Genomic DNA, 25,705 nt, shown 5'->3' on the forward strand with positions numbered 1-25,705 from the left:
CATCACTCCAAAGTATAGAGTCCCAATAGTCTTCGCCTTTGTCAACATGAGCCCTGGCAAATTCTAGATGGGCTTTTTGTGCATGAGCTTCAGCAGTGGCTTCCTTCGTGGACGACAGCCACACATGCCACTCCTCTGCAGTGTATGTCATATGGTGTCAAGGGAAACACTCACCCCAATTTAGCCAACTGTGCTGAACTTGTATGGTGATTTTCTTCAACTTTTCTCATCAAAACGCTCTTGACAAGGTGGTAACTTCCGACCTGGACGCCTCACAAGTAATTTTTAATCACTTTTGCAACACTATTAATTTTCTTATAACCTTGACCTTTTTTGTGCAAAGACATTATTTTCTTTCTCAGGTCTTGTGACATTTCTTTTCCATGTGGTGCCATTTTGTCAGCATTATAGGGGAGTAGATTTGCTCTTAAATGCCACTCTTAATTGTCAATTATTCTGTGGCCACCTGCATGATTTTATTTGAAGTTTTCTCCTAACACATTCATTGGGGTGTACTCATTTTTGCACAATGATCTTAAATTATTGTTAGAATAGTTCCAATTTTTAATCACAAAACCAGACTGGTACATCACAGAGAGACAGACAGAACCAAGGAACTCCGTAAGACTACATATGAAACGTTAGAGAGCCTTGAGCAGACCATTAAGTAGCTAGAAAGTACCATAAGTGGCATTGGCCCTACAGTGGTTTCCAAAGTCTCTGCTGGAAAGCAAAGACAATTGCAAGTCATGCAGAACCGGAATAGTTCCAATTTTGCCTTTGGTATCTATTTTAAAACCAGATTTGCCCAAATATTTCATTGAATAGGATCCCATAGAAAGTATTAATTTAAAAGCGAAATCTGAGAAATCTGTTGGATGTACTCAGTGAGCAATGTGTATATATATATCCATCCTGTTTGGATAAAGGTTTTCAGTTGTGTTTGACCTCTCAAAACACACAAACGCAGGATGGAAAAATCCACCAGACACAGCACCTAATACCCATACCCTTACCCCTCCTTAGGTTTTTCAGAAGTGCACTATTAAAGATTTACAGCCCAGATACATTGTCAATCTCACAACCCGTGAGTCCTCAGACCGTGAGATGGAGCCAGGGCTTTCCCTATCTTACCACACAAAGGTAACCGGTGTGATGAGTGCTAACTCCCCATCGCAGTCTAACAGCAGTGCTCACATGGGCAGTCGTGTCCCATAACCTCCCGCTCTACTGACACTAATGCACAAAACCCATTCTGTTATACTGACATACTGATGAAAGTCAATGCCTGACCGTAGCCCCTCATTAAAAAAGGGTGTAATATGTTTGAATGTGTGTCTAACACTGGTCTGTCACTCACACTCTCCTGCTGAATGCTAATAGATACTGCTGTATAAGATGGTGTGGGTCAGAGTGACTGGGGCGTTGGAAAGGCCATTCAGCACACTCTGACTTCTGACCTTTTCCTTTTTTTAGCATTCAGCGTCCACTTTGAAAAAGGGCCAGAATGTCCATTCTAAAGAGATATAAAGATATAATAGTATTGCTTTTTGAATTGTTTTTTTTAAATAAAATATATATATATAGATGATATATATTTTATTTTGTATTTCTGTTTAACTTTAGTTTTTACAGGCCAACAGTGTCAGGGTTTTCAAAACAGGAGAAGTATTTCTATGTTCTGGATCTTGGAGTGTCTATACAAAGACTAGATGCAAGTCTCTTTCTCCACTAATATATTTTGTTTAAAAAAATAAACTCAGAAATTCAGCATGTGTTTTGTACTAATAAAATTCCACTACTCTCTCAAGCATGTCTAGTCACAATAAATACATTATTTGTATGCAATGCTTGACAACATACTGTAGTTTACAATCTATGGATGAGACTTAACGGTTATATTCTTTATGGAAGCTAAACAACTCTAGATGGCGCCATTGATCTGTTTTTTTTTTTTTTTATGTTTTTTCTGCATCATACTGACTAGCTCAGTATTAATATGAGAATGTAAATAAAGGTCTGTCACAGTGTAATGCAATGACTCTGTACTAACAAATTGTCCTAGCAGACCACTACTCGTCTATCTGAAGAAGGAGCACTATCTGAAAGTAGGGAGAATAGTGCATCACCTGGTTCACCTGGGGTAAATATAATTTGTTTGACTGTTTGCATTGGTTTTATGTGAGATTTAAGAGCATGTTTGCATATTGTGTTCACTTTGTCTTTAATGTGTTGTTTGAAGTCCAAAGAATTCTTGATTTCTTTGTCAGGTCATGTATTATATCACCGGAACTTCAAAGACATCAAATGAGGGCCCCTATAGGCCAGATGACCTAAAGGAGCCCAAGGAAGCTACATTTTCTACTTCAAAGGTTGCACCTGTGAATGCTTCTGACCTTTCCCAGCAGCAAAAATTGTTAATATCAGATGACTTATCTGTAATTTCACTTCAGTCAAAACAATCAGTCAAAGAGGTCCAAAGCAAGCTAAACAATATTCATCAGGTTTCATCTGGTTACTCTTTAACAAACAGCCCTGAAGTTGGAAAAGAGCTTAAGACTGAATCTGTTCTAAAGTCCCTAAAGCAGGTAGTTCCCCCACCCTCTGAGAAAGTTTCACCTGTTGAGAAGTTAGAGCAGCAGATACTACATACGTCCTCTGAGCAAGTCGCACCTGTTTTGGATAAGTCAAAAAAGCACGGATGTCGCTCAACCACTGTTCAAGTTACACTTGTTAGTAAAAGTCCTCAGAGTGCTGTACCTCAAAATCTCTCACCGATCCATCAGCCAAACACTGATGCCTCATGTTCAACACAGCTGAATGACCATGAGAATGGCCAGGAAGTGACAAAGAGATCATCTAGAGGTCCAGTCAGATATACTGAGGAGGCCAGTCTAAGTCCAGACCTCCCAGGAGAAGAAGGTCCTCCTCCACCAAATAACATTGCCTTTAGGATAACTAAAAACAAGGTACAGGCTCTGTCGACAGGAGAATACCAACAGCTGGTAAACAGCAAGGGAACGGATGTCCAGACTCTTAAAGTGGGCTCAGAACCAACCGTATCTGCCCCAGAGGACTCTGGATACGACAAGAAGCCGGTTATCATAATTTTTGACGAGCCGATGGATATCTGTCAGGCCTACAAACGACTGTCCACCATTTTTGAGTGTGAAGAAGAGCTGGAGAGGGTTCTGTCTGAGGAGAGGATCGATGAAGAGAATGAGGAGGAGGCGGAAGCGGAAGCCAACTCGAGTGAGGTTGGTCAGATAACACCTAAAAATAATGTAGATCAGTGCAGAACTGAGAACAGGGTGAACAGTCAGAGAAGTAGTAGCTCTGCAGTGCCTTTACAACAGCAGAGTTCCTTTGAGAGTTCTGCTCTTGACGTTGAGGAAGGAGACAAGACAGAATCTTCTAAAGATGTGAAAAAGAAATTCAAGTTTAAGTTCCCCAAGAAGCAGCTTGCAGCTATTGGCCAGGCTCTTCGTACGGGGACAAAAACTGGCAAAAAGACACTGCAGGTAGTTGTCTACGAGGATGAAGAGGAACCAGATGGAACTGTGACTGAGCTCAAAGAAGCTAAAAGATTTGAGATCAAGGCCCACGCAGACTCTGATTCTACCACCCTAAGGTCTTTATCACAAAACCAGACTGGTACATCACAGAGCACCAAAGACAGAACCAAGGAACTCCGTAAGACTACGTATGAAACGTTAGACAGCCTTGAGCAGACCATTAAGCAGCTAGAAAGTACCATAAGTGGCATTGGGCCTACAGTGGTTTCCGAAGTCACCCGCAAGGAAGAGTTGAAAGCAAAGAGAATGGCCAGTCATGCAGAACCGGGGGAGGGCAGTCCCACAAAAAAGCCAGCACCACTGAAGCCCAAACCCCTGAAGTCATCACTGCAAAAGAGACCCAAAACACAGTCTCGATCCTCCTCAAGCACGTCCACCTCCTCCAGTTCCTCCAACAGTAAACAGGTCTTTCTCAACTCCTCTTCACCCTTCTGCTGGTGGCTTGGGTCTGCTTTAAGAGCCTGACTTTCTAACCACTTTAAATGTGTTTCGTAGGTGTCTTCGGGTGAACGTACTTGGGAACACTCGGTTTTGAGGGCTCCGTGTTTGATTATGGACTTGGTGTCGTTCTTTTTCAAACCACTCTGTCTACTTTTACTGCTCAGACTTTTAATGAGGATGAACCCATGAACCATTTCTGTCTGACCAACTTGCTCTCATCTTTTGTGGGATTAATAAAATGCATGCACTGTGATTGGGAAATTGGTTGTACACTTGAGCATGCTGCCTGTTTTTTTCTGTCCCCAATCATGTCTACAAATAAGAAATCTTTAAAAGCTCTGTCCTCATTCTGATGTGTAGTAGTCATTCGCCTCAGTCTGTCTCTGACGTTGATTTCTTGTCGATCTTTGTAGGATTCTGGTGACTCTCCTGCTTCGAGTCGGATTTCCTCTCCCAAGTCCCGCCAGCAGCCAGGGAGTGTGGAAAAACCCGGAAAGCCCCAAAAGCTCCAGGACTCCCAGAGGCAATTCCGACAGGTAGTTTTACTGTAGGGCATCCAGTGTAAGGCATGAAGACACAGACGGGAAATATGTTTGAGTAATTTTATTGTGGACACACATGGATCCAATATGATGTTCACTCTTCACCTATGCTTCATCACAACCAATTCCTTGTGCATGTTTATCATTTACACATAGACACTTCTTTTTTTACCAACCCATGCATTCCCTGGGAATTGATCCCATGATCCTCTACCAATTAAGCTATACAGGAAAACTGTGACTGTTAACAATCACCCATAAAACAAAAACAAAGGATCTTAGATTGTAATCCCACTGTGTTGGTTGGGGAGTGACGATTTATATTTCCATTTCTTTGGATTATGAAGACATTTTGAAGAACCTCTGGCCTCTTCAGTCTGGTGGCCAAAATCATCCTTCTTTTCTCTCTTTATTGTTTAATGTGTGAATCAAACTGTTAGAGAAAGGAGACAGAATTACACCTTTTGTTACAAGAGTAATATTTTTGTTGGTGTTGTATTGTAGACTATTTTTATGGAATATAGAGCTCTATATTTTCACGTATGTGTTATCATCCTACTTGACTTTCCATGTCTTCCGGCATCTTTGTTTGCAGGCTAACGGGAGTGCTATGAAAGCTGGTGGGAATAGTAAACATGCTTTCCTTGCTTTGCCTGCTTCTAAGATCCCAGCTTTTATACCTAGCTCATGGAAACCTAGCTCAACCCATGCTCCTTGTTCAAATACTTCTAGGCTTACTAACCGAACCTCTTCCTCTTCTTCCAAGTCCTCAATCCCATGTCTCAGTCTGAGCTGGCCCAGCTGTAGACCCGTCTCGCCCTCACAGTCTCACGGGCCTTCTCAGTGTTCTGAAGGACAAAACCTAACCCTTCCTCCGCAGACTCAAAATGGCCAGTCCTGCTCCTTTTCCTACTCATCCTCATCCAGCTCCTACTCTTCCTCCTCCTCCTCTGTCTCTCCGAACTCTACTTCCTCCTCTTCATCCCCTCCCTCTCCCTCCCTCCTGTCTCCCACTGCCATGTGCCGGGGAAGTCGAGCTGTACACATGTCCAACTTCTGCAACCGCAGGTCTCTGAAGGCCAGCAGTGGCCAAGCCGCTATCACACCAGCATCCTTTACCGGGGACATGACATGAGCTGTCCATTTCTCTCTTTTGCTCTTACTGTTTGCACTCATTCAGGTGGGATTTAAGGTGTTCTTCTGCAGGCCATGTACTAAAACAATGATTTAGTTATGCCGTGTATTTGGGGTGGATGTTATTGTCGTTGTGCATTTCCTCTGAAATCCAGAAGTAGTTCAGAATCTAGAGCCACATATGGTGCTTCTGAATTATGAACTTTGTTTTGGTTTATGTGAGGGATTAAATTTGACAGTGTTGGCTTTATATTTTATAGACGTGCATTTGTTTACTTACATGAACTATATAAAACATACATTGCTATTTTATGGAAAGGAAATTAAATACATGATATTTTCGTGTTTTTAGTTTTAATTAGCCATATATAGTGCGGGTCCAAATGTCTGAGAGCACAATGATTATTTTTAAACTGTCATATATATCTCAAATAAGGAATATATATGATTCTGCTCTACTTCTAGGTCACTTGTCAAAGAAGCTAACTTGTAAGTTTACAAACTCTTGAAGCACAAGATGCTTATTGGATCATCTCCAATCATGCTAGACATGTTTTACACAAACCTAAATTATGTTGATAATATAATTTTAGATGATAACATTGTATTAAATATAACAAAATGCAAAAAAGAAGCAATTTCACTAGAAGTGTCAGACTTTTGGAGCCCAATGTATGTCTCTATGAAGTGGTTTAACAAGTCTGTGGTGATTGATTTGACAGTTTGAAAGAGATTTAACCAAATTTAATCAGTGCACTGCCAGTTTTAACTAACAATATGCAGTTCATAGTGAATTTTTCATTAAAAAAAAAGTGTTCATTTAAAGATTAAAAAACAAGTGTATATAGTGTGAGTGGATGTTATACAACCATTTTGGTGTTTCTGTAGCCTAGCTTTGTGTTACACCATTCTTGTACTCCTTTTAAAAAGCTCGTGACAAATGCCAAAATAACAGTGATTTACATTCTGAAACATTAAATATTAGACTCAAAAATACTGGCTATGAATAATTGCCAAATTTTACTCCTATGCATGCTTTTCAGATGTTTAACCATGGATGATGCAAAGATAAATGCTGTAAATATTACCTCTGATTTTGTAATACTGTATAAATTGTACAAAAAAAAAAAAATTGTTTGGAAGAAAATGCTTGCCATAGATGATTATCGAATAAAGGGCTTCCAGTGTATTGTCATTTCTTTTCACTTGAGGCTTTTTTCTTGCTTTTCATGTTTATGTGTGGAATGTTTTAGAATATTTATTTGACAATACAAAAAAAATGGAAGGATGAACAGTATTCAAAACATCACACTTGGTTCTCTAGCAAACATAAACCAAATATTTCATATTTGAGCTGTATTTTGTGATGGAAAAAAAATATTGGCACCACTTTTTGTAGGTAAAGTACTCTTAATGTTTTGTTTTGATTTAATATTCATATGCCTCCCTGTAATCAAGTACTTTGAACGTGATCCTGTCAGTGTTACCAGAGTAGCCCTTTACAGTTTCAGACCTTTAAGTAACAATTTAAGAAAGGCTATATTGAGATATCAGATAAACTGGAGTGGAGATCTTAAACAAAAGTCTTTAAAAATGGGTTTCAAAAGCCATTTTAGAACTATGCCTATGCCCCTTAGCAGTCATTTCATTTTATGAGACGTGAAAGCAATTAATACCTGATTGATGTAAGAGTCATATCTATTATGTGGACAGCAAAACTCCTCTGAGACAAATGATTGGCACATCTATTAATTTGGACTTCTCCTCTGCGTTAAGATATGCATTACTTTTAATGCCAAGTTCAATTCAGTCTTAAAGAATTAATTTAGCGTACCTGTTCAGACACATGGTGCAGTTGATCATCAGCTGACAATCTTTTTACTGTTTTACTGAATCTTTAACTGCCGTTCACATACTAAGCACCATTAAATCCACTCGAAACAAAAATTTAATTTGTATACTATAAACGAATTCTCAGATTTTATCACGGTTTCTCAATGTACATACAGGCACAAAGAATCCAATGTCTGATAATTAGAGATGAAAACACTGTCTGGACAAAGGAGCACTGCATTTTCATTCCAGGTCCTTCTCAAATTTGTAATTAGCCAGCTTTAATGAAAGATAATTAGTTCATATGCAAATTTTAGAATGACTGAATCCCTAAGCTTTGCACGATCTAATTAGCATGTAATTTGTATATTATAATACATTTACCATTAAGAAGTGAGGAGTCCAAATGCTACAATGCTACAGAGAGAAGGAGAACAAGAGTAATTAAAGCGCAAGTCCTTTTAGCATTTAAGATTAATTATTGTGTCTCCTGATGTTTTATGGTACAAGAGCATCAACATCATAAATCTTTGAGGACATTAACAAACCAACAAGGAACTTGTGTAAGTTAATCAAAGATCTGGTCACTAATTTGCATTTTTAATTCATCGCAATTAACGAGAGCATCAATTGGATAGGAAATTAAGAAGGCTGCAATAGCTATTCAAGCTACTGCTGTTTGCTTAATATTTCTTCATGAAATGTGCCTCTAGAAAAGGAAGCTCATATTTTTGCTTCTCAATCTTCTGCAAGAGCTTAATTTACAGTAATAACCAGATGTTAAGCATCTAACCGATGTTTAAAAAAACATTTTGTCACCTTAAAAAACATGAATGTGTTAAGCTAAACAATCTGGACAGCAGTTGCAAAAAAAGATGGATACAAACACTTCATTGAAGGCTTTTATAAAAAGAACCATCTCAATGAATTGATGTATGAAGTACAGCTTGCAAAGGGATATACAGTTGTACTGTATGCATTTCCCGATGCAGTATGTTAGACGCCAAAACAAAAGCATTTTGAAGATGGGTATCGATCTATATTTCCACACTTGAGTGGGTGATCCCCAGCTCTGAAAGAACCACCTATTGTTTCCCCTGTTGCATTTCTGGCACATGACCTTGGCTGGGTAAGTTTTAATTTATCCCATTTTAGAGGGCATTGCTGCCAACTCCTCTCCACAACCCAGCTCAGGAGCCGGGGGATCACCCCAGGCGAACTGTCTGACAGCACAGAATTGCCTTCCACCGGTAAGTACTCTAACACTTCATTAGCATTTAATTGAATTTTGTCTATCAGGAATAATGCTTTTAAGAGAAGAATGCCTCAATGAGAACAGAGCACTCTGTGTACTCCCAAAAGCATCGGTGAGGAGAGACAATTGGAAGCCATCAAGTAAATATGTTTTGTGACCTGCCAAACCTGGTAGTATTTTGGTTTTGAAATAATAATAGTTCATATTTAAGATTTGTGATTTAGGAAACATTATTTTAACCCAGGTTATCTTGACAAATACTAGTCAATGTTCAGTTGTCAAATCAGACAGATATATTGACAGACTCATTATTTAAAATCACAATCAAATTCAGATTTTATTCCAAAACCATAAAAGGGGCAAACATTTAATCACAGTAAAAACATAGCTTTGCCTTCATTTAAACAATCATTACAAATAACAGTAATTTATTTCGAGTCACTGTTACTTTGTTTACAAAACTGGTAACAAATTATTTATTAATCAAGTAATAAAATACAAACATTGAAATATAACATGACTGTACATAAAAATTTAACAACCTTTAGTATTGATCCACAGCAGGGCACCAGCAGTCAAACAATATTCATGTCCTTACAAGGACATCATGTGAATTTATATGTGAGACTGTTAAGGAGCAAAACATGCATACATACATAATTCATTACAAAAAAAGCTGTTGCTAAATATAACATCAGAAATTATTACACAAAAGATTCTTGCTTCATTGAGTGAAGTCCGACATCACTGAAAGTTTGTGGTTCAGTGAATCACGCTGATTCAGAAACCGCTCAAAAGTGATTGTTTCTTATTTGTTTGTTAGATCTTGCATGTATTTTAAAAGGATATGATTCATAATCCAAGGTCTGAGTCAACACTCCAGTCAATATAAGCTCAGCAGTGTACACATCTGAAATAAAGACAAGAAATCATTAGCGTGTGCTTGATGAATGGTGAACAGTCTTAAATCTGTACACATAATATAGCATGGCATTTTCATGCTGCACTGGTTTTACAATATACAGTGATAAATGTAAATACTGAGATGGGAACTGGACTTGAAGGATATGCCCTCTTACCGATGTTCTTCAGGAAGTACTCTCGACACAGATGAGAGTCATTTTCACAGGTTATTAAAATGATCTCCGGTAAATTCTAGATCAAACATGGATGAATTCAGAGTGCATTAATCAGTTACTGTTACACATACAAACAACAACAGTACAAACTTATTTTAAATAATATCTTACATGCACTTCCAGCATGCTCAGGTTAGTTCACCCAAAAATGAAAATAATGTCATTAATTACTCACCCTCATGTCGTTCCACACCCGTAAGACCTTCGTTAATCTTCGTCACACAAATTAAGATCTTTTTTGATAAAATCTGATGGTTCAGTGATTCAGCCTGGATTAACAGCAAGTTAATTTACACTTTCAAACGTCCAGAAAGCTACTAAAGATGTATTTAAAACAGTGGTTCAACCTTAATGAATTATAATGAATAACCTTATGAAACGACGAGAATAGTTTTTGTGTGCCAAAAAATTATTATTATTCCACAATATCTAGTGATGGGTGATTTCAAAAACACTGCTTCATGAAGCTTCAAAGCTTTACGAATCTTGTGTTTCGAATCAGTGGTTGAGTGTGTATCAAACTGCCAAAGTCACATGATTTCAGTAAACGAGGCTTCATTACATCACAAGTGTTTCAAAATTTCAATGGTTTACGTGACTTTGGCATTAAGGTTGATCCATTGTGGTCATATGAACGGTTTTAAATACGTTTTTAGTACCTTTCTGGGCGTTTGACAGCAAGATAATTTACACTTTCAATGGAGGCCTCATTGAGCCACTGGATTTGATCAAATATCTTCATTTGTGTTCCGTATATGAACGAAGGTCTTACAGGTGTGGAACGACATGAGGGTGAGTAATTAATGACTTAATTTTCATTTTTAGGTGAACTAATCCCATGAGATTTGTCAATAACATTTGTTAACACCTTACAGTAACTTCTAACTAATAATAATTAGTAATGATATACTCCTGTTCAAAAGATTGGGGTGGGTACATTTTTGAAAATGGTCTCTCATGATCACCAAGGCTGCATATTTTAATATATTTTAAAATGTAATTTATTCCGGTGATGGCAAAGCTGAATTTTCAGCATCATTACTCCAGTCTTCAGTGTCACATGATCCTTCAGAAATCATTCTCATGCTCATGACACAGTACTTGTCTTTATCAATGTTGAAAACAGTTGTGCTGCTTACATTTTTTGTAGTTTATTTTTACAGAATCTTTTGATAAATCAAAAGTTCAAAATTTTACTTAACCTAAATCTTTATAACATGATGTCTTTACTGTCACTTTTGAACAATTTAATGCATCCTTGCTGAAGAAAAGTATTTATTTCTTTCAAAAATAAAATAATTTTAATAGAAATGTATAATATTATATTATGTAGCCTACATGTCATGGCAATAAATAAAGTGTAATGCATCCTTGTTTATCTACTACCATAATCCAGGATACTCCTCTTAAATGTTAAGTTCACAGTCAGAGAAATGATTCCAATCACCAAACACAGCAAAAAGAGCAAAAAATCCAGAGAACAGCTCTGTTGTGTTGGCTGTAAATAGATGTTCATTAAGTGAGCGAGTCAAATCTGACACAGCATCCTCATCAATACAGCCCCACACAGCCCTGTATTGGGGATCTGATTAGTGTACCTTGTTTTGCTTGTGCTCCATGATCTTGCGGTAGGAGGGCTGCTTGGAGAGCACTTTCCCTCCGGCACTCTCTACTATAACTTTCATTGTGCTGAGGCTCGGACAGATTCCTGGAGTTATATAGAAATACTTCCCCTGTTAAGAGAAGAGTGAGACGACTGAACACACACCCGTCAGTGAAACACTTCTCTGTGATATCCAATTAGGCCACATGTCTGTGCTGAGATCGATAGTTGTTTGGCTTATTGTTCTGAAGTGTCACATAAACAAGTGGGGAAGTGATAGTGGATGGACTAATATCCTCAAAGCTCCTCACCTTGAACAGCGGAGCTGCATGAGCTCTCTTCAGTGACTCCTCCAGACTAAAACAGAACAACACCTCTGCCTCTGCATCTCGCAGCATGTAGCTCTGCTCATCTGCAAACACAAAAACAAACTAATCAAATTATCACTAGGGATGCACAATACATCTATATATGCCAATATAATGTTCTTAAAGGCACAGATCACCCAAAAATGACACTTTTGTCATTTACTCATCCACATGTTGTTCCATACTTGTATGACTTACTTTCTTCTGCAGAACGTGAACGAGGCTGAGTAAATGACACACTTTCATTTTTTTGTGATCTATACCTTTAAATTATAGCCACTGGTGACAAACAATATTGGAAGCATATCATACCAGGCCTTATTTTTAGAGTACAAAAAAAGGTAAACCTAAAAGGAAAGTATTTTTATATGCATTTCAATGTTTTGTTGCATTTGTTGTAACATTCTAGATCGGAAAATACACTACAAGACTGATTATTCATTAATTTGCACAGAACATTGGCTGTTCAAACCCTTTTGAAATCTGTAAAATACAAAAACATTTTAGGCTGTAAAGTCTTCTTGTGACAAGTGTGAGCTTGGGTTGGTATCAATAAACCAGCAGTAATACCAAAAATGATAGAAACCAAACAAAATGTCCACATCAGCACATTTCTGATTAAATTAACACCCAAGTTGGAGCTGAGTTGAGATTGATCATCCATTTCTATAGAAACTGCTTCTGAAATCAAGAACCAACAAATTTTCAATCTATGTTTTCATTACATAATATTAATATTTAATTTTTTAATCCAAAACATTTCTTGCTGGGATATGAAGCAAGGCCTCTCAGAGCGTCCACACATCAGAAATAATCGATTGAAACACAAATTAGACTCCACACTGACTCACCCACAAATTTCTGGCTTTTCCAGCTTTCCTCCAGCCATTCTGGAGTGACTATGTGCTTGACTACAGATACAGCAGTGAGGAACTTCACCGTTCTTGTCACTTTGTTAGCAACCAGATGAGTGCACTTCTGAGTGCTGTCAGCCACTTCCCCTCCAAGATCATACAATTTCTGCAGCCAAGGAGAGAGAGAGATGATAAAATAAAGGATAAAAGGATGCAGGGGAGGGCGAGCAGAACACCATGAGGGTTACTTACTGAAGCACATCTGAATGGAGCAATATATTTCTCAGTGCTATTGAACAGTTCAGAGGGAATGACCATTTTACAAACAATCATTTTCAGAGCTTTCCAACAGCTTTGAGAGCTGCCAGCTAGATACATTGTGACTAGAAAAATTGGATGGTACTTTTTAAAAATAGGTCATTGTCATTAATTTGACAATGTATCCACTTTCTACATGAAGTGTGCATGTGTTTAGCTACCTTTATGTACTGCTGAGCTTGCAGAGGTTCAAAGCCTGTGAAAAGCACATAAGGTGTGGACTCAGGTGGAAGCTTTTTAGTAGGTGTTGGCAACTCTTCTAGCCTGCAAAAGAAGAGAGACAATGTCATTTGTCCAACATTCAGCTCAGAAAGTTTTCCATGTATTTTTTTGTCATTTATTGTACTTTCTTTTAATATTTATTTTAGTCTTTTTGTCACCTACTTAATCCCAAAGTATACTTTTGTCATTAGGTGTAAGCTAGGGTATGCATGACGCAAATTTCATCATTATTATAGTATGCGCATACTGAACGTATGCAGCCCTCAGGGCTCCAGACTCCAAATGGTGCCACCACGTTGGCAAACTGATAAGAGCTTTCTGCTGCATATGAGAAACATCAAACAACAAACGAAAGAAAAGCGGAACGAAACAGCGCTAGTCATGAGCTGCGTTGCGCGGACAGCTTATCAGGTTTGAGAAATAATAGGCAACGCAGCACTCGTGTGCCGATCTCGATCACGTGACACCGTTAATAAAAAATGCTGGAAGATCTAATGAGAAAGCGTTTAAATACGCCACAGTATAATAACAACCCCGCAAGATATAATGAGAAGCATTCAAATTCAGCGCAGAATTCTGTTATAAACCGTATCAGATCAACAGCGCTGTCTTGAAAACCAGGAGAAACCTTGTGCCATGAATGAACCAGTTATAGAAGGCTTTTCAATCTACAAATCACCAACATTTGCCATGGATTTAATGTAGCAACTGATAGCCAAATGGTTTTTTTTTTTTTTTTTTTTACATTATTAATCTCAGGGTTCGCACAACCTTTTGAGAGTGAAATTCAAGCACTTTTCAAGGGCTTTCAAGTGCTTCACACTTTTTCCAGAACTTCAAAGCTAAATATTATCCAATTTTAAATGTTATTTTTTTAATGTCATGATTTGTAGAACTAGTTTAAAGATGTAGGAAAATTAACAGTTTGTGGAAAACAAACACTTATTTAAGAAAAAAAAAAATGAAATTACAACTATAACCAGTAGATGGCGGCAGAGGAGCACTTAGAGCTTCAGACTAGAACCCTGCGCGGGACTGACTCCTGCAACCAGCGTGTTCCACTCCCGCCCGCGCCCTCAAAGTTTGTGTCCAAATCCGCCCGCTCCCGCGGACTTTCTCTCAGAGCTTGTAAAAAAAGGCCTAAACAAATACTCTCAGACTAAATTCGTTCAAGTTAACATCCAGAATAACAGGCTTTAAACATGATAATAAGATGAAGTAGCCTCAAAACCAAAGCACCACACGTGATAAACATTGGGTATTTTTTATTAGCGTTATAAAACATTAACCGTTAACAAAACCACAACTAGCGGCACCTCAGTTTTTAAACGCAGGCTACTGCATACACACTCACCGAACGATTAACTAAACAAGCAGTTTAAATAACAGTTTAAGTAAATAAGCCAAAGCACAATACGAAATAACTTTTACTTATTAAATAAACACATAATATACTTTAAACAAATTAAATACAAAACGAAATAAATAGAATGCCTTGCTTAACAGGCTATTGCAAAGAAAATAAATAATACTAATAAATAAATAAAAATAACGTAGCATACTTAAACAAATGAATGATCACTGGGATTTGCATTGCTTACTCCATATTACTATGAAGGGAAAGTATATTGCTGCTGACTGACTGCGGTGCGTCTTTCTTCCATGATCCGCCCACACACACTGAATGCCCTCTCTGACGGTGCACTAGATCATGCGAGAATGCTCAAAATAAAACGCGCAAATTTTAAGAATTGTTTCCAAGTGTCTGCTTTGTCTTGCTTTGCTTTTATCAAGTAAAGAGCCGCTTTAATTTTCTTCTCAACTTAATTTGTCTCCGTTTCTATAACACGGCAAATCCCACCGTTTCCCGCGGGTCTCCCGAAAAGTTTTCTGACCGCCCACTCCCGCCCGCAGCAAAGGTAAAACCGCCCGCTCCCGCAAGATTTGCGTTGGGTCCCGCAGGAGCCCAAACCCAATGCAGCCCTCTACTTCAGACTTGCACAATACAGAAATATCTGTTTTTTTAATGATTATTCACAATCTGGCGATCTCCACTGTGGATAAAGGTGCTGGCTTTCTGAAAACACCAGTAAGCTCGCAGTTTAGAGATCTCCTTTAAAAAGGAACATTGAGTGATAGACAATTATAGGACGAGCGGATCGGGAATCACCACAATTCGGATTCTGCTGTATAGCTCTAACCACAGTTCCAGCAATCTTTCACTGTTTGTACTCACTTGGGCCTTTTGTTGGGCGGCTGCAAGCTGACGTCAGCCTGTTTCTGTTTCAGCTGCAGACGTAAGGTCTGTGTGAAGGGACAACAAAAGAAGATGACTGTGAGTCTCCAAACATACACCTCTGCCCAGACATGCTGTTACATGTGTATCCACTGAGGACCTTCACTGCAAGACTCAAGCATCACAAAAGAGAGAGAGCAATCAGAGTGTGTCCGTGTGAGAGCCCACTCACCGCCAACGCCTCCGGTGAGATCTTCACAGGAATGCGCCAAGCACCTGACCACAAAAATGAGAGCATGTTATGTTCTACCTCCTTGATAGCTTGGAAATCTGCCAGCTATAACATCAAAATAACTCAAAATTACATGGCTGAAATTTGAAATAAAGCTTACTCAGAAGATTGTGCACAAGATGCGGGTTGGGTGCCAGTGGTTCAGGCAAATTGAACTGAGAATATCTACTGTGCTGGATTTGCCTCAAAGCTTCAAAGTGCCCCAGTAGGATGTCACACAGCCACTGAGCGTTCACACATGGGATCCTCCACTCCTTTGCCTTCTCGTATTTCAACCCACTCGGTCTGATGGCATTGACAGGGGCAGAGCATATTAACATACAGATTGAGATTCCAGAGAGATAGAAAACAATTACTGTGATTTGTTGTTTTATTTGATATATTAAAACAAATCTGTTTAAGATTTTCTACAGAAAGAAACTTTTAACAGTTGCTAGAAGGAAAAAGTGAGCAACCAGTTGGAAACAGGAAACAACATGAGAATGAATAGGTTCTTACTCTTTACAGATGAGCACAGTGTTGCTTCGACACAGATAACCTGTGTATCTGGCTCCTGCTAGATAGGCCATTAGCTTCAAATCATCACGGTCACTGTCCACGAATCCAGTCACAGAAATAATCTGATTTACGACAAAAAACAAACAAAATCAGATAGATATTGACACTAAAGTTCATGTACAACACCACTCAAATGCATGATAAACTGGATAATAGCAAATGATTAACCCAAGACTGGGTATGATTATATTTGATTTGGTTTTTGTACCGATTCAATATCAACGAGTACGGTTCATACACTAAAATGTGTGAATGTTCATGTCCTGTATTAGTATTTTATTATTTTCAATAACACAGGACATTTTATTATTTAAAATATATATAAAAAAATAAAAATAAACAGCAGATGATTGTATCCTGTCAATCAAAAGAGTGCTTATAGTACGTACAGTACTACAAAGTTAACGCAATAATGTAATAATGCAATCTCACTTTAACACAGTTTAAAAAACAATTGGCAGCATTAACTCAGGATCTATTGATCCTAAGAACGATCCGTAGTTCAAGCCAGGGTTGCCCAGTCCATGGTTTTTCTCTACACCAAACATTACTTGTACCATGCCTCCCATCAAATAATCACAAAGAGCTTTGTTACACCTGATAAGAAAAAGTCTTAGCTTTCAAATCCTTCATCACAAAATTCAAACAAAAAATGCCACTTTGATGGACTTAAACGCAGTGTGACAGATCGCTGTAGTGTGGTTCAAGCAGCATACCCTAACCCTAATATCTTAATATTACTTAATATTATGACAACTATTTCCAATCAATGACTGTCAAAAAGGTATAGTTTAAAATATTGATGTAACGAATACTGCGATTAATCTATAATTCTGATATTTTTTACCCAGCCCTAATTTAATATGATGTTGAACTTTTGAATAGAGCCCTTGAATAGAAAGGGCTGGTTCTTACATGCTGTGAGCAGGGCTTGGCCCCTGGAGGGAAGCTGAAGGGAAGATGAAGAGTCCTGTGAGGAGGGACCATCTTCTTCTTCTTGAGAACAGTGTTAAGCCAGTGAGCCGTCACACAACGCTTTCCCTCTCTCAGAGCCTGGCACAGGAAAAACAATTTAATAACAGCTCATTAGTAAATGTCACGACAGAGTAGCCTAAAAAAAGCGCACATAACATTCAGGAAGTATTCCCACCAATTAAACCATGCAGTATAACAGAGGAGGGGATAATGTATAATGTATGTTTCTTTTCAAAGCAAGCTTTTATGCTTACCTGGAGATAGGTGTTGCTGACTTGACTCTCACAAAGTAAATGAGTGCAGCGGCTAAGAGCAGAGTCCACAGTTCCTCCATTTGCCTGAATGATCTGTTTGCAAAATAAAAACGTTTTATTTGCATTCTGCCAGAAAAAAAAAAAAAAAACATCTAAAAGAGTGTTAAAGCTATAGGTGGATGTACCTTCTAACAGATATTATAAAAACTATTTCATCATATGTTACATTCAGAATATAAAAAATTTAAAGGTGCAGTGCGTAAATATTAGGAGGATCTATTGACAAATGCAATATAATATACATAATTATGTTTTCAGTTGTGTATAGAGACCTTATATAATGAACTTTTATGTTTTTATTTCCTAAGATTGAGCCATCTATATACACCGCGGTCCCCTTACATGTTAAGCCACCATTTTGCGCAGACATGTTTCTACAGCAGCCCTAAATGGACAAACTGCTCCACAGATGCGCTTCATCACTATGTTGTTGTTCTTCTTCGTTGGTGATTTTAGAGTCAGTTTGCATCTTCACTATGTTGAATATGCACAAAGGAGTAGTAGTAGTAGTGGTCTGGCTTATTAGAAGCGAAGATCATTCTTGTTTAGAAGTAAGAAAAAACCTAATTGCTTGACTGGCTACTCTCTTCTGTCTCAGACGACATCTTTGTCCTCTGTCGGCCACTGTAGCTTCTCTGTGCTTCGAAAGGGAGGGATGAGCGGTGGACAAGCAATTCGTAACCTCAACGCAAGATGCCGCACAAATTTACACACTGCAACTTTAAGACACTGAATCATTTTATTCATTTTCCTGACACTTAAAAACATTCATGAAGTTTGTTGCACAGGAGCTGGGTTGCTCAATCACCTTCTGTATATTTAAAAGCACTTTACAATACACTCTAAACTATCTTTTAATCATGTTTACTCAAACAAAAAAACAAAAAAACATAGTTTGGAGAGACTAATTGAGTATTAGCTGAGAAGTGGAGGAGTCACTTGCCCTTTTCCATGTGGCCAGTAACTGTTTATCAGCCATCTGTTCTGGATAGTCAGCAATAGCAAAGATACAGCCAACCAGGAATCCCTCTTCAGGGACTGAAAAAAAAATGCAAGATGTTAAATTTCTCTGGCATCTTGTCAGTCTATTCAGGAGAAATAACTGTTCAAGCTAGCTAAATTTTTATGAGACTCAGCATACATCTCAATAACATAGACAAACACACAATGAATATCTAAAAAGTTATTGCAAAGTGGCAGCCACTGCACTTACTGTCTTGGCCTGGCTCATGCCCAAAGAGTTGGTGCAGCTGTGCAGGCATAACTGGAGGTTGCAGCATGGTCTGGGTCTGATGTGGAGCAACCTGCTGGTTCTGATGCTGCAGAGGCTGCTGGTTCTGCAGATGCTGCTGTTGCATTTGCTGCTGTTGTTGCAGCTGTTGCAGGTGCTGCTGTTGGAGTTGCTGTTGTAGGAAATGTTGTTGCTGCTGCAAATGCTGTTGGTGCATCTGCTGCTGGTTTTGCTGCTGCTGTTGTTGCTGTTGTTGTTGCTGTTGCTGCTGCTGTTGTAACTGCAACTGGAGTCTATGCTGCTGTTGTAACTGCTGCAATTGCTGCTGCAATACGTGTTGCTGCTGCTGTTGCAAGGGTGGCCTCTGGAGCTGCTGTGGTCGCATTTGTTGCTGTGGGAATGTGTGTTGTTGCTGCTGCTGCTGCTGCTGCTGTTGTTGTTGTTGTGCATACATCTGCTGATGCATCTGTTGCTGTAAGAACTGATGGGACTGCTGAGGCATTTGAGGAAAGCCTTGCTGCGGCTGCTGAGGCTGCTGCTGTGGTTGCGGTTGCTGCTGCTGATGGTGGTGCATCTGCATGACCTGCGGCAACATCATAGGATGCTGTTGTGCCATCTGTTGTGGGTGCTGTTGTTGCGGTTGTGGTTGTGGTAGCTGATGTGGCTGCTGCTGCTGCTGCATTAACTGCTGTTGTGCTTCAGGTGGTAGTTGCTGCTGGGGCTTAACTGGATTAAACAGAATCTGGTTGGGAACACCAGACTGGCCTTGATTTCCCAGGTGCTCCACCACGCCTTTAGTGGAGGATGAAAGACTCTGGATGATCTAAAATTACATACAATTAATTACACACACAAAATAACTGCTGTCACTTTAAGACCTAATCCATGGATCCAAAACTTCCTAATTTCTTTCTCAACTGTTTACATACACAAAACAGTCTGAGTACCAAAATGAGTTCTCTTTCTTTCTTGCCCTTGAATGGTTTAAAAACGGTTGAATGTTTAAATAGGCAAGACTACGATCCGTTACACCCCATTGCCAGCAAATAAATAAACGTGCTGGTTTCAGAGTAAAGGCAATGCGTGTTCGTTTACATGTGTGCAGCTCACCAAGCCACTCTGAAACAATGTATCATGAACTAGATGTGTGTAAATGGCCTGCGTGATTTGACAGTTGTACTAAGCCATTTCACAATATCGATTTTATTTTCATATATCGTGCAGCCCAATAGTGTACATATCATAATCTCTACCAGAGGATACACCTCTACTAGGGGTGTCACGATACACTCATGTCACGATTCGATACAAATCATGATACAATACTATCAAGATATTTTAAGCCAAAATAAGAGTTTTTTTTTATTACTTTATTATTATTAAAGTATTATCATTATTATTTTGTTATTATCAGGAACCTACATATATTCCCACATTGCATTATTATACATTATATTCAACATTATAGTAGTTTAATGTAGTAATGTCACTAAAACCCCCTAAACATTCATTTTTTCCCCCCCTCACACAGTACTCAGGCTTTCAATGCAGGCATTTGTTGGATCCTTTACACAGACAAGCTGTGCACACACGGACTCTCCCAGTGCTTGCTATGTCCCACCTCTCCTGCTATTAATGCACTATACATATAAGAATAAACCATCTAAAATGCTTTGAATAATCATACTACTAAAATTAAATGTGATGTGGTGATATAAATGATGTTTGTGCTTTCACTTTAAGGAGTGCCGTTCTTCTGCTCAATGCAATCAATCATAGTTTACTACAGTATGCAAGAGAATGTAAATATATTCATCATATAAAACCATCACGACACTTTAGAAGATTTGGATTTAGATTAGACGCCTCAATTGATTATTTTTACAATGCCTTTTAAAGGATTTTTAAGCCTTTAAAGTTTTAAAGGAATAGACTTTCAATGGAGGGACAGAAAAACTATTTCTTACATGTGCCACATTGGAGGGTCGCGAGGCCTGTTGCGTGTCTGCATTGTTAGTAATGTTCCTCAGTGTCCTGGGAGTTGGATTCCATCCACCCATGACCTCCGATCTCTCCACCCCTAGAGGCACACCTCCACCTGTGCCGGCCAGCCGAGCATCTGGTGGCCCAAAGCCTCCAGGTACAGGTGGGACATTGGCACACAGATTGATCAAACCCGTTTCTTTGCCAGGCTGTATTCGACGCTTGGCAGGGCCAGGCTGCGGCACCTCAGCTGGGGTCCAGTTCAGGTTGCGGTCTTCCTTCTCTGGGGACGAGTCATCAGAGTCATCGAACATCAACTCTGATTTGCGCTCATGTTTCGGTGAGGGTGAACGACTACGCCTGCCTACTGGGGAAGCGTCGCGGGATGATGTAGGGCTGGACCGTCGGCTGTGGGGTGAGCGTCTGTCACTGTAGCTGCCTTCAGAACCTGAGCTCCTCTCATTTTCATACTCGCTGCCATCCTCTTCTGGTGCCTCATATAATGTCAGCCGTGGGTGATATAAAGTCTCATCCTTCCTGTTCTTTTCTTTTACAGAGTCCAAAATCCATTCTGGGGTTACTATCTTAATGTTGCTATGCCGCAAAGCACACTCATACTTGGCCTGGAAAAGACAGAAAAATACAAAGGTAGAGCAAATTTCAAAGTTTATAGTTTTTTATAAAATAGATCATACTATTTTTTTAAATATTCAATGTTATTTTACAGTGAAATATTACAATAGTAATATTCTTCATTTTGTTTAATATTTTGTAATAAAAATAATAGGGCTGGTCGATGAGAAGAGGCTTGGTCGACTAAATTTTAATCAGTCAGTTAGTTACAAAAAAAGAAAAAAAAAAAAAAAAAAGAAAAGGAGGAATTGGTAAAGTCATAGATTGGCCAGTCCATGTTGGGAAGAATATCCAAAGTGTCCAAAATCCAGTGATGGAACATTTTGGGAAGGTAAATAATGACCATTAAAAAAAAAACAAAAAAATGACACGCAACCTCAACAGGACTTACTAAAAACATGTAACTAGTGCTGCACGATTTATCACACGATAGGAAAAATAATACTGAACTTCAACCTGATTATCACTTAAATGATTCTTAGTGTGATTATGAAATCGCAAAGGCTGCGATTATTTTTTTATGCACAGTTTGTCATTGAAGTATGGCTCCAAATGATAATCCATCTGAAAGCACTGCGAGTTTGAGTCACTTATAATATACATTTGAAAAAGCAACACGCGTCAACCATCTTTCTAGACATGAGAAGTATTTATTAACATCTTGCCCAACAAAAAACATTTAATAACATGATTTTACTCCAAACTCACTTCATAATGACAGTTGAGCATCCTTTTGTGAGATGATGTGGCTTACTGCACAGAATAAGGCAGTCGTGTGTTTATTAGTCATGTTTAATCAAAGCATTTCAATCTTCTGTTTATTCAGCTACAGCGACATGAGGCGTTATCTTCTATATATTTGCAGTTTCTGTGCAAGAGCGCCCTCTGGCTTTCAGACAGAGAAGCATTTACTACAGATAACAGAGCAGTACAGCTCTGACAAGCTGCACTTAAAATAATTGCAGCCTTTGCCAAATTGCGTGCGGTTGTGCAGCCCTGTCTAACATTATCCACTTTACATGTCCAAAAGTCAAAGAAAACAATGAGATCACAACACTGCAGTGCCAATATTTTCATGATACTTGTCAAAGTACACCGAATATATCTCAAAATTATGAGTTTAATCAGAAAGGTTTCAGCATGCTCACCAGATATTACCAATGACATTTGTTAGGTTACCAAGAGTTTCCTATAAAAGTCCGGCTTTGAAAACCTAGACAGTGAAGATGGGGCAATAAAACTGACCCTTTTTTGTATACAGCACTCAGAGCCAATAAAATGAGACCAGCAATCCAGTCCCATCCCTCAACTGACCCAATAGATAACAACCCACAGATGTAAACCTAGACAGAGTCTTGCAGATAGCAGCTGTTAAAGGCACTCTATTAGTCGTAAACTTTAACAGAGCTGCTGGATCTCACACACTTCCCCCACTTTACCATGGAGAGAGAGTGTTGATGCACAATGCCTTACGGTGCACTATACATGTAGTATTAGTAAAAACACAGCCTCAATCTGACTGACATCAAACTAACAATAGCAAACATTAATTATATGCATTAAATATGCAATATGTAAAATTTTCTGTCCGTTAGAGGTCGCTAGAAGCCTATTCAAAAAAAAGGCGTAGCTTGATGACGCTTTTCCGATCATGAGTATGAGGTAACGCAGCTCTGTTTATCATATTAGATACATTTGAGAGTGTTGAAAATGATATAACTTTACTCTGTGCAGTCGCTCGGTGGCTGCTGTGAGACACAATGCTGTAAGCTAGATTAATTTTAGAATATCATATTAAATGCTGGATGGCTTGTGTTGACAAATGGCATGCAATTAATTTTAAAATATATTGGATGATGGAGAAAATTCTGTATTTCTGTTACTAAAAATAAAGCTGCATCTGATTATGCTATGTTAGCTACTTGACAAAATAGTGATTTTTTTCTGAGGCATGGTAAAGCATTGTATTTTGAAAAATAAAAAAAAAAATCAAGAAAAATAGATTTAAACAATAAGACTAAACATGTTGAGCTATATAACTATTAGTTTTCTGTCTATAAATATATCAAAACAGTTGTTCCCTTGTCTATTAAGACATGTAATATATTAAAGCATCTTTGATGTTTCCATGGTTTCTACAAAATAAAACCAGAAACCGAGGGTCACGCGGGTATGACGCAATTGACAGGTGATTCCTCACACGTCCTGGAGCCTTGGTTAAAATTGTAATTTTCTCACAATTTACAAATTGTTAGAATAATTTGGGATATTATAAGTACTCAAGTGAACAAAATATATAACACTGGCCTAGTGGTTTTTAGATATTTTACTGCAAAATTCTTACATATTGCAAATTTAAGACAAGACGACAAACATGCGCTTACCCCCTTCGGTTCAGGCACAACAAGATGGGTGCACTTCTTGTTGAAGTGGAGCTGACAGTCACCTCCATAGAATGTGATAAAGGCCCAAAGTGTGTTGAGATCCTCTGCCAGCTATAAAAAAAAAACAAGATTAGTAAACAATAAAATCACAGATGACAATATGTAGATTTTAATGAAAATGCAGAATATGCATGCATGCATGCCTTACATGTGGCAGACAAGCTGTAACACCAAAGAACACTTGTCCTGACTCTGGAGAAAATCCTGTAACTCTGATTTATTAACAGTCAAGATAAAAAAAGACATCTAAATGGCATGATATTCCTCTTTAACTCGTTATCAGTTCCAAGGTCGCATAAAGTTGATGGTGACGTCAAAATGGGTGTAAAACCAACAGCAGAACTGTAGATTTTCGAAGCACTGAATCATAAAAGGATACGGTAGCAGGTCTCCACATTTGACAGACAGGATCACCCAGCTTGGCTGAAACAGAAATTAATATGAATGTTAAACACTGCAACAACAATAAGAGATCACATCTAATTACAGGCAGTAGATCTGTAGAAATATTGTCGACTCTAAATGTCCTAAACCCTTCAGCACAATATTATGTCTGTTTACCTTCACAACAGGCAAGTCAAAGACCTCTCTGGACTCCCCAACCTCTGGATTGTCCCCATCTTCTGCTATAATATGGGTGGCGAGGGCATTGTAAGACACTTCTTTTCCTTTCCCAGCTTTCAGAAGTTGCACAACCTATATGAAAATATCAACAGGCGATCATCACCATATCAGTCACAAAACAGTCCATTCATAAACATATAATCTGCTTGCTGCAAGCTCTTAATGGATGAGCCAGGAACCGTACATAAAAAAATCCTGCACAAATGTAAGCAAAAACTAGACAAATCCCAATAATACGACTTAGAGTAAAGGTCCATCATAAAGCCAAAAGATGATATGATTAACACAGAAAAGAGAGCTACAGATGCTAGCTAGCGTTTCATTGACTTCCTATATAAGACACAATCTACCCCTGGCAAATATTATATTCACACACGTCAGGGGCAGGATTATTCACACACTTATAAAGAATAAATTAAATCACTAACACAGCTAAAAGATTAGCCCAACGTGGGAAGTGTCGCATTGTTGTCACTGATGATAGCTAACACACTGAAGACAGTACTTTCGCTAACAGCAGATAAAAGGGGAGTACATGGTACAAAAGAGTGCTTCCAGAATAAATAAAAGCCTAATATAGTCAAGAACAACATTAAATGCAGTTTGCCCAAAGGTATCCTCTAGTTTTCGAGTGTTGATGTGGGTTAGCCTACATGCTAACATCAGTCAGTAAGCCACTATTAGCCAAAAGGCTAAATGAATAGCTTATTACAGTTAAATGTAACGTTACCTTCTGATCGATGTCTCCCACCACATAGAACTTCACGTCCTTGAAAAGCTCTTCCGGAACTTTTAAATCGTCTTCCGACATTGTTTTTGACTGCTTTAAATTATTTTACAGTGGGAAGTAAACATTATGTGGCTGTCACATTAGCACACAACCGGGCTCATAGGAAAGAGGTAGAGGAGCGCCAAAGAGGATTCGGCGGGCTCTGGGCGCTTACATGTCATTCATGGGGGGAGATGAATCACTTTACGCAATTACGTCTGGTAAATATATAAAATGCAAATATAAAATATACAAATTCCATTATCACAACAGTTACCTTGTTTAGAAGATCGATTGCTGGACCTGAAATATTTACTTTTATGAAATCAAATATACCGTGTATTTCATAACACCCCTATAAT

General features: G+C 38.5%; 2 protein-coding genes across 8 annotated transcripts in view; one reads left to right on the forward strand and one right to left on the reverse strand.

The window, feature by feature from the left end:
- Positions 1-6,862, forward strand: part of si:ch211-207d6.2 (sickle tail protein homolog) — a 71,438-nt gene extending 64,576 nt beyond the window's left edge. For 2 of the 5 annotated variants that reach the window (XM_067363228.1, XM_067363230.1), the window contains exons 17-21: positions 1,027-1,143; positions 2,069-2,143; positions 2,271-3,980; positions 4,430-4,552; positions 5,154-6,862. In XM_067363228.1, the coding sequence (XP_067219329.1) occupies positions 1,027-1,143; positions 2,069-2,143; positions 2,271-3,980; positions 4,430-4,552; positions 5,154-5,693 (2,565 nt within the window). In that variant the 3' untranslated portion in view covers positions 5,694-6,862. The remainder of the gene's footprint in view (positions 1-1,026; positions 1,144-2,068; positions 2,144-2,270; positions 3,981-4,429; positions 4,553-5,153) is intronic. The other 3 variants (XM_067363231.1, XM_067363232.1, XM_067363229.1) reach the window with 3 other exon arrangements.
- A 2,277-nt stretch (positions 6,863-9,139) lies between these two features.
- On the reverse strand, positions 9,140-25,633 carry paxip1 (PAX interacting (with transcription-activation domain) protein 1). 3 transcript variants are annotated; one of them, XM_067363438.1, is made up of 21 exons: positions 25,305-25,632; positions 24,512-24,646; positions 24,330-24,373; positions 24,099-24,162; positions 23,891-24,001; positions 20,858-21,496; positions 18,873-19,713; positions 18,603-18,697; positions 17,600-17,692; positions 17,286-17,423; positions 16,311-16,432; positions 15,913-16,097; positions 15,753-15,796; positions 15,521-15,588; positions 13,224-13,326; positions 12,742-12,910; positions 11,834-11,934; positions 11,518-11,652; positions 9,860-9,935; positions 9,626-9,690; positions 9,140-9,397 (listed from the first exon to the last, which is right to left on the reverse strand). In XM_067363438.1, exons 1-21 carry the CDS (start codon positions 25,383-25,385, stop codon positions 9,386-9,388), a joined length of 3,321 nt encoding a protein of 1,106 aa, XP_067219539.1. In that variant the 5' UTR covers positions 25,386-25,632; the 3' UTR covers positions 9,140-9,385. The 3 variants fall into 3 exon arrangements, 2 of the variants coding, with proteins under 2 accessions (XP_067219539.1, XP_067219538.1); XM_067363437.1 differs by having other exon boundaries at positions 9,140-9,690; XR_010891957.1 differs by lacking the exon at positions 9,140-9,397 and having other exon boundaries at positions 9,860-11,417; positions 25,305-25,633.
- Positions 25,634-25,705: the final 72 nt, after the last annotated feature.

Source organism: Chanodichthys erythropterus, chromosome 16, assembly GCF_024489055.1.
Source record: "Chanodichthys erythropterus isolate Z2021 chromosome 16, ASM2448905v1, whole genome shotgun sequence".
In the NCBI taxonomy this organism is placed as follows: Eukaryota; Metazoa; Chordata; class Actinopteri; order Cypriniformes; family Xenocyprididae; genus Chanodichthys; species Chanodichthys erythropterus.

Excerpts from the sequence above, each read along its gene's own strand:
- paxip1 (XM_067363437.1), bottom strand. The coding sequence starts at position 25,385 with ATGTCGGAAGACGATTTAAAAGTTCCGGAAGAGCTTTTCAAGGACGTG. Across the intron at positions 16,433-17,285 it reads CCAAGCCCTGCTCACAGCAT|ATTATTTCTGTGACTGGATT; the intron begins GTAAGAACCAGC and ends GTCGTAAATCAG. Across the intron at positions 11,935-12,741 it reads GAAAAGCCAGAAATTTGTGG|ATGAGCAGAGCTACATGCTG; the intron begins GTGAGTCAGTGT and ends TTGTGTTTGCAG.